Source organism: Athene cunicularia (assembly GCF_003259725.1).
Source record: "Athene cunicularia isolate RWA chromosome 2 unlocalized genomic scaffold, athCun1 chr2_part1, whole genome shotgun sequence".
In the NCBI taxonomy this organism is placed as follows: Eukaryota; Metazoa; Chordata; class Aves; order Strigiformes; family Strigidae; genus Athene; species Athene cunicularia.
In genome coordinates, this window is record NW_020799095.1 from 149500528 (window position 1) to 149509674 (window position 9147).

At 42.4% G+C, this 9147-nt stretch overlaps 1 protein-coding gene across 1 annotated transcript; it reads left to right on the top strand.

The window, feature by feature from the left end:
• Positions 1–126: 126 nt before the first annotated feature.
• Positions 127–2192, top strand: CHRAC1 (chromatin accessibility complex subunit 1). Its single transcript, XM_026841528.1, has 3 exons — positions 127–237; positions 338–464; positions 1445–2192. Exons 1-3 carry the CDS (start codon positions 127–129, stop codon positions 1588–1590), a joined length of 384 nt encoding a protein of 127 aa, XP_026697329.1. The 3' UTR covers positions 1591–2192.
• Positions 2193–9147: the final 6955 nt, after the last annotated feature.

Consider the following 9147-nt stretch of genomic DNA (forward strand, 5'->3'; position numbering starts at 1 on the left):
AGCCCCGGCGCGGCGCGGGGGGGTCTTACTTGTACCCCTGCCAAATCCGCGTAAATTCGCCCGCGTGGAAACGAGACCCGGCTGCTTGCTGGTCCCGGGGGCGCTTGCTGGGCTGGGGTTGAAGTGATGTACCAGCAGCCAAGCCTGCAGTCCGCGCTCCCAGGAGATGGAACCATACCCCGACCTGGAGCTTTTCTGAAGTTAGAGACTCCGCACAGCGTGCCCGGTGTCCGGACAGTTAAACATGGCCCTTCTGCCTTTAAACGGGAGTTAAAGAAAACCGCTGCCAGCCATATATGTGAATTCATCCGTTGACGGGTTTGGTTTAATTTTTCAGGAGCTTTTTGTTCAGTATTTGGCTACATACTCCTACAAACACGGCAGGGGCAAGGAGAAGAACGCTCTGACTTACAGTGACCTGTCTCATACTGCCGAAGAGTGTGAGACTTTTCAGTTCCTTGCAGGTATCTATAGCGTGATGGTAAATCCAGTCTGTAATTTGGAAAATGAAATCTTGCTCCTACCGAATTGTTTTGTGAGGACACAATTCTCCTACTGGTCATTAATCTCCTGTATTTCATTCAACTAGAACTCATAAACTACATCACCGAAAACATGTCTTTGTGAATGGGGATTTTCCCGGTGCTTCAAAATTACAGAAGGCTAATTAGTTCTCAGCATATTGCCTTAAGCATTTCTTAAATTCCAGCAACTCCATCTGAAAGCTTTCAGCCTATAAAACAAGATCACTGCACAACTTCATGTGAGAAGTTACGTGGCCCCAGAATTACACATGTAAATCTGTAAGGCTTGTTTCTCAAAGGGGTTAATTATATGGTTCCTCTCTCCTTTTATATGTACACACATGTGTGCGTGCACACACGCTTTTTACTGAAACTCGCCTTTTTGTTGTAAAACTTTGCTCAGAAGAGGTGTTGGCATAGGATGCAGGTCAAGAATAAGATACTCCTACCCCAGTTTTTATCAGGGTTCCCTATGCACATCATACTTTTGGAGCACACAGTTCTGCTTTGCTTCAGGTCCATCATTATTGCCCTGAACAAGTATCTTAATGCAGAAAAAACGTTTCTACAGGACAAATATGGGAGAGCTGGCTTATTGAATCTGTCTGAGGTATTTGAGTAGTTGAGCATTCTATTTTACAGCCAATAAATAATGGTATGTGAGCAGATAGTAAAGACAGTTGCCAGTAAGCAGTCATAAAATATCTTCCTTATCTTTGGTTACTTGTGCAATAAGTGGGTAATTTCCTCTTATTCTTACAGCTGTATAGGTCAGACTAACTTAGCTAGTTATTCACTTAAATATTAATGTTTTTAACAATGTCTTCATTTCGTTAGAGATTAGAGATACAGATGCAACTATTTAATTAGGCAATATAAGTATTCAAACTGACTCTAAGAGAAACAATTCTACCTTCCAGATATCTTGCCAAAGAAGATCCTAGCTAGCAAATACCTAAAAATGCTTGAAAAGGAGAAGCGAGATGGAGAAGTGGGAGAAGATGATGAAGAGGATGAGGAGGAAGAGGGTGAAGATAAAGCTGCTGATCAAGATGTTGGGTCTTAAGGCCAACAGAGAATTGCTTCATAATTGATCCATTTTTTATTGTATAAATTATGTTATTTTTGTGACTGAGAATCCAGATGCTGGATATATTTATATACTGAGCCATCTGCCTTTGCTTTAAGAAGTTTAGAAATTGATGTTTTTATTTTGAAGAACAGAATTCTTCCCTCAGGAGCATGGTGGGGTAAGAAGAGCTAATACAGCAGAACTTGCTCAGATCCTTTTAAATTACTTCTTCAGACAATCATAGTCCAAATTTAAATTTCTCAAGGGCAGCTTTCAGTCCAAAAGCTCTTCTGCCCTCAGACTAGCAGGGAGTTGTTCCCCAGTTTTTGTTTCCCCTTGGAGTGGAAGATGAGATGAGGGGAGGTGTTTTACACAGTGTCTACTGTCCTCGGCCTTCTCCTTCTTGGGGAGCCAGTAACCAGTCAGACCCTCAGTCTTCTGGAACAGTGCCAGGGCATTCGCACCGGACCAAGCCCATTTAAAAAGTCTTTTGTAAAAACAGCTACTTCTGTAATGCAGCTTCAATAGCCACAGTGGCACAGAAACAGGGTAGAGGATGAGATCCATTCCAAGAGCTAATGTGGTTCTGTGGCTGTGGTGATAAAAAGGACATGTGTTAGATAATGATGTAAATACGTATATTTAGAACCTTTTTCGCTGATGAACTCTACCTTTGTGGTTTGTCCGTGGTGTTCTACCAAAATGCACGTTGCAGTCTATTAGATGTGGATTGTTAAGAATGAGCAACCCTTTTGCTATTATTTGAATGACAGACCTGGATGTTTCCTTTGGTTTTGGTTGGTTATTTTTTTGGGGGGGGGGTTTAACTACAGAAATGGTAAGTGTCCTGTGTAGAACTTTATATACAACTTTTTAAAGTAAATGTTTTGTATGAAAAGTGACAATTGATGTAGAGTCTTTCTATAGTTCTTTCCAGAAGGGGAAGGGCGGACAAGAGGCTAAATCATGCTTTCAGTGTCTCTATCAGCAGTACTAACTAGATCTAGTCTGCATTGGAGTCTTAGTTATGTTAACCAGCTAATCTCTGCCGATAAACAGCTAATGCTTGCCCGGTGTCATGGTCAGTCAGAGTGAGAGACGAGTGACCAAGATCTCTCCCTGGGTGTGAAGAATGCTCCAAACAAGCACAGGAATGTTACTGAGGAACAAATCGTCCTTCCCCAAAAAGCTGGGCAGCAACCTGCCCTAAATAGTCAGGAAGGGAGATGTCTCAAGCAAGACCCTAAGTTGGGTGGCGTAGTGGAGTTACCAGGAAACTCTGTCCTCCCTGTCAGGATAATCCTGACAGCTCCTCGTAGGTTGAAGGCAGGAATACACTGAACTGCTGTTGAAAGGAAACACAAGTCAGAAGGCTCTAGCAACTCCATAATCTGCCACGCTCCAGATTTTTTCTAAAAAAGCAAAAATGGGGGTTAGGCAGGTCAGATCAGAGACTGGAAGAGGAGTAAAACTACTGAGCCACACAATAAATAACTCTGATTATTTTAAAAGATCAAAGTATGTTGCACCATAAAAAATTCTCCCAAAGCTACCATAAATCAAAATTGTATCAGGAACGCTGCAATGAGTGCAAGGTGATGTTTTATCCCTGGAGAAATTCCCAAGTGAGTATACAGAACTATACTGCTGTTGTTTTGCTTTTTAAAAATACAATTATTGAAAGTGCATGGAGATCTGAGGGGAACTGAGGGCTGGATGCTGTCAGCTTGGAGGGGGAGGGTGCTTGCAGTAGGATATTTAAATTGTGTGGCATTGGTCAACACTCAGTGGGTCTAGTACTTGCTGGCTTTAGGGGGAGAAAAAAAAACCTGCTTGCACTCTAGCACAAAACTGCACGGTAATTCTGTAGTGTAAAGGGTAGAGGACAACAGGAGCAATCACTTGGGGCCCATAAACACCGGCCGTCACACTGGTGGTGTTGAAGAGTCACAGAGGAATAGTTTGATCCCAGAGCTGGCAACCTCTGTCGTTGAACTGGTGCTATGGTAAGGCCAAATAGCACCTGCTCCACCGTTACATGAGGTGGGTCTCAACTGAATGACCTCAGACAGCCCTGGCAAAGAGGTTTTGGTGCTGGGCACGTGTATTTTGAGGTGAAGACTGGTAAGTTTTAGGGCACTCAACCGAAATTACAGGTCTGCTTAGTTTTAGACCTGGCGTTTTCCACCACCAGTTTGGTCTTTGCAGTTGATCCAGTTGTCCATTATGCAGAACCCTCTGAAAAGGTGATTCTTCTTTTTTTAAAGCCAGTCCTGGTGCCAGGTGTATGTTATGAAGGACAGTATTGCTGACTGGATGAAAGGTACCAAAATAGCCACCAGCCCCAAGTACGTATCTCCCACCATTCATAATCTGCAGGGGCGGCTGATCATTCCTGGATTTTTTGGCACTTTGGTTCAGCTGCCACTCAGCTTGTCAACGGATTGTTACCACTGACATTTGGTAGGTAACGCAGAAACTCTGCTTTTAGACACCCTAGAAAAAGAAGAAGAAAAGAAAAAAAATCTCCAATACGTTCTTCAGTCACTGCTCTACAGCCTAGTACCTCGTGAGCCTGGGGAGGAGTCTCAGCGTGATCAGCCAAGTGTCCAGGACAAAAACCACCACCATGAGCCAGTCCATGTGTGCCTGTGCTGACACAACTGGGAGTACTGGTATCCTGGGACTGAAGACAAAATATTTTTACTGGGACATGATACTAATTTTCCCCAAGTCAAGCCTGTTTTGCCTGTGGTATTAACTCGTAAGTGATCTCCCTGTCTTTACCTCAGCCCATGAGCTTCCTCATCCTCTTTTCTCTTTCTGTCCTGGTGAGGAGGGAAGGAGCAGCTGGGGGCACGTCAACCCTCCACAACCAGAAATGCCAAACCAGCACATTAACACTGGGCTACAGACTAAAGGAGATACATTTCAAGTGAGATCAGCTGTGCAAATAGACTAAATGATACCATGGGACACTGGTATAAGATTTCGACGGACACAGCCCAGTCCACTTGCAGTGCACCTTTATCCCTTGCAGTAAATCAAAAGCCATGTTCACAAGCTATTACAAAGCTTTAGCTACAAGCTATAGGCTTTAAATGAACTTCCTCAGACTGGTCCAACAGTGACTGAGGAGCGTTTGAACAAATCAAAGCACACAGCCTGCATCTTACTCTGCAGCTGGATAGTTCACCTAGAATCCATTAACTACTGCTGAAATAACTGGGAAAGCAAGAAAAAGTGATTGTCTCAGACTTTTCCCTTTAGGTGGGGAAAACCCTTTCCAGGGTTTTCTTCCCCACCAGCACCAAGCTCTTCACTGGTGTTGAAGGTCCTGAGCAGATGCTGCACAGCTTGGGCCTCTGCAATCCCTCTGCTTTGCCACAACTGCCCCTGCTTACTTTGAAAGATGTGTTGGTTTTTTTTTTTTCCTCCTGCCAAGCTTTCAGGTGAGGAGCACACTCATGGCCCGTGCATCAGAACTGTGAGTACTTCATCCACCACAGCCTGGGTTGACACAGCCGCTTCCTACGCCCAAAGGAAAGTCCACGAGGCCAAGGCCAACCTTCCTTCAGGTACTGGAAAGCTGCGATCAAGTCCCTACCTATCCACATCCAGTACGGGAGACTTCACTGTAGACAACTAAATCTCGACAAAATTACAGACGTTTTAGGGTTTTGAAGTGGAAAGCAGCCAGCCTTGCGTATGAGACACATCGCTTTTGCTATTTTTAGTTTACAAAGTTTGCAGTTGCTGAGTGTTCCTGCGCTGCAGGGAAGCCAGCTGCGAGGCTGGAAGCTGCTGGGATTACCAGGCCTATCTTGGCCTGTTTAAGGTGTTCAGGGATTTTAGACAGTGGAACACAGGCCGGGGGATACTTTCCAGGATGAATCTATTATTACATACCTATTTCTACTTTTTTTTCCCCTACAATACTAGCTTGTGAGATCTCTTCCCCCCAGCCAAGGCTGTTCAAAGGAATTGAAGCTTCCTCAGCTTGCAAAAATGACAAAACAACTGTGGTTACTAAGTATAAATTACCATATTTCATCCCTCTTAGAAGTTTCCTGCGGGATGATGAACATATTCTGTCAATTAACGAGGCCACAAGAACTTGAACACCCTTCTGGATTCATTCAGCCAGAGTCCTCAACAGGGACTTCAGAGCTGCCAAAATTTGCCACAACCATCTCTAACACCTCGCATCTGGCAATGCTTGTTGCCATCAAAACCAGTAAGTGGTAGTTGTTTTCCCCAAGAGCTTGACACAGAGCAAAACCACATCCAATTCAAAGTAATAGCTCAAAAACAAGGGAAAAAATAAAGCTCTGCCTAAAATGGATGAGATGGCTGTGACTATTTCATACTGTTGAGTAAAACTGATCTGTTTGCAGGGTTGGGCTCCCAGCAAGAGCTCCTCAGCATACTTGCAGTTCTCTTGGTACCCCCCCTCCCCTTCACTTGATGTTTCTATTTAAAAATTGATCACTCTGGGTATTCACTCAGAAAGCAAGAAAAGGTAGGATTTCAGGCAAGTGGTTTTCAAAATACTTACTTTCCATAATATTTTCAGGATTATAACTTGTAAGGCACTCAGTTAAAAGCACCACATCTTGCCCCTGGAAATCTGGGCACAGAGCAGGCGAGCCCCCCCAGAAACGTCTGCAGTGCACCTAAGGGGTGTGGTGCAGGGGAGGGCAATGGCACTAGGAGAACTTTTTTGCTCTCAGACAACAGAGACCTTCTCTCGTCACAAAAAAAGCTTCCAGACCAGCACATTTAAATTTAGATTACAATTTGGCAGAGCGAAATTCAGTATAGTATAATGACCTCTGCTCCAGGAGGATGTCCAATGTGCCACTGGGACTTCTGTTTCTGAGCTACAGACTAAGTAGTCAATGATTTTAGATTCAATTCTGACCTCCGGCAGCAAGAAAAACACAGCACCAATGCTGTGATATAATTTATTTGCATAGTACACAGGGACTTCTTACCCATATCCTGGGATTTCTCTATTTAGTGGCATTCAGCAGCTCCTCACTCATGAAATGTCTCCCCCCTGCTCACTACAAGACAGACGTTGAGGTGCTGGAGTGTGTCCAGAGAAGAGCAACGGAGCTGGGGCAGGGTCTGGAGCACAAGTCCTGTGGGGAGCAGCTGAGGGAACTGGGGGGGGTTCAGTCTGGAGATAAGGAGGCTCAAGGGAGACCTTATCTTTCTCTATAACTACCTGAAAGGAGATTGCAGGGAGGTGGGTGTCCGTCTCTTCCCCCAAGTAACAAGCAATAGGACAAGAGGAAATGGCCTCAAGTCATGCCAGGGGAGGTTTCGATTGAATATTAGGAAAAATTTCTTCACTGAAGGGATTGTCAAGCCCTGGAACAGGCTGCCCAGGGAAGTGGTTGAGTCACCATCCCTGGAGGCATTTATAAGACGTGTAGCTGTGGTGCTTAGAGACAGGGTTTAGGGGTGGGCTTGGCAGCGTTAGGTCACCAGTTGGACTCATTCTTGAAGGACTTTTCCAATGTAAATGATTCTATGATTCTGTGATTCTTTACTCACTGTGGAAAATTACTTCAACCATGATACTTCCCACTCTGCTCACAGGAAAAACGCTCTCACGGCGTACAATAACTGCAGAAAATGGCTGAATTAAATAAAAAGACATCAAACAAAAACTTGTAAAGATGAGGAATTTTATTTTATTGACATACTATGAGGCAAAACAAAATTGACACCATACAAAATAACTTTATAAAATATCATTCACATCATTATTTTGTCAGGAATTACAGCATTCTGAGCTTGTTACACATCTTATGTTTTGAGGTGAAAAACACTACGCTAAATCTTTAGTATTAGTTGTATATATACAGTAAGAAACCAGAACAGAAACTGTTAGGTTTTTCATGAGTTTATTGCAAAAGTAGTGCAAACTATTTTACCTTGCAAGCTGTAAAACAAACTTGGAAAAGGACCCACCTAAGCTTAAAAACATGACAATAAATGCTCAATTTTTCACAGCCTTTGAAGCTTCCTTCAACAGTTCTCAACAAAAAAATTCGCCATCTCTGCATATTTTAGATTTTTACTGACTTGGAAATGAAGTAGATGATGCACCCATACTAGCAAGCGGCCAGAGAGCAGGATGGACCCTGCTCCAACACGGGGTGCAGCTCAGACCAAAGCTGGCATTTGGGGGGTTCGGCGCCCAGCGTGGCCGAGCCCACATCCCATCCCCCCCCAAACACCGACCAACACGGCAAGTTTGGTCAGTTGGGTTTTCCTCCATTAATAAGCTGCCCCTCTCCACACTTGCGTTTGAGAAAGGAGTCAAGAAAGCAGTAAGAGCAAAATTAAAAAAAAATTAAGATTTAGGAACATGTATTGTCTGTTTTAGAAATATAGTATCCTTTTCCTGAAGTCTATGTAAAGCGTATTTCCTCGTGGTCCCCCTCCCCCTTGTGTACACGATGCAGGGCAAATCCCATCCTGAACTACTGCATGAAACCAAGGAAGGATACTACATTCTACGAGATCAATAAAAACAACGGTCTAAAACGCTAGCAGGGTCCCCCAAAGCAAAACAGGTAGCTAGTAACCTACTAAAAGAAAAAATTATAATAAAAGCAAACAAATGCTACATGAAAAATGTTAAAGGAACAAAATGCAGCATATTCAGGCTTTTTTTTTTTTTTCTTGAGGTACCTATATAAATATTACCTTCTGCCCAAAGTACTATTTGTTTTGTTAAAAAACTAAAGTCCTTATCATGAGCCAATTGCAGGGCATACATTATTATTGAGAAAGTGCAACCATGCTGATAATTTATATGCAGCATATTAAAGGATGATTAGGCTTTAGAAAATATAGCTTAAGTATAGACCTGATGGAGCAGTTTTATAAAAACATTTAACAGAGGCATTTTCCTTTTGTTCGAGTCTCTCTGCAGCAGAAAGCCTTAGGAAACAGCTTTGAAGTCCTGCCACGATGGAATGTCAGCACTTTTTACAATTCCATATATAGATTTTTCTTTAATATTTAAACTAAATACAATTTTACAGAAGAGATTCCCCCTCTGTAATAGGTACTGGTAAAAAGTCAATCTTTTTTTTTTTCTTTTTAAACTTCAAAAAAATGATAGCATATCACAACTTAAAATTTTCCAAAAAGGAATTATTTTTAAGTAAAAAAGGTTCACAATAGTAGAAAAACTTACATATAGTTGTAAACTTTTACATACAAAACTGTGGAAAAGTCAATGACATTTTATTCCCTTACCCTTACACATACATCCCTGCATTTTATCCATACACATGCACACACACACACAAGTACTGTGCACTCTGTGTGTCTATACGCATACACAGATAGATACACTGATGTATGTAGCTAGGGTTGGGATTATATATTTCAAAAAAGATTCTTTATTGGGTATTTCTCTTTGCCTAGGTCTGCTGTGATACTGTACATTTTATCACTTGATACACTGAAAAATATTTTAAAATTTGCTAAAACTAGGTTTTGTGGCTTTTTTTTTTTTTTTTT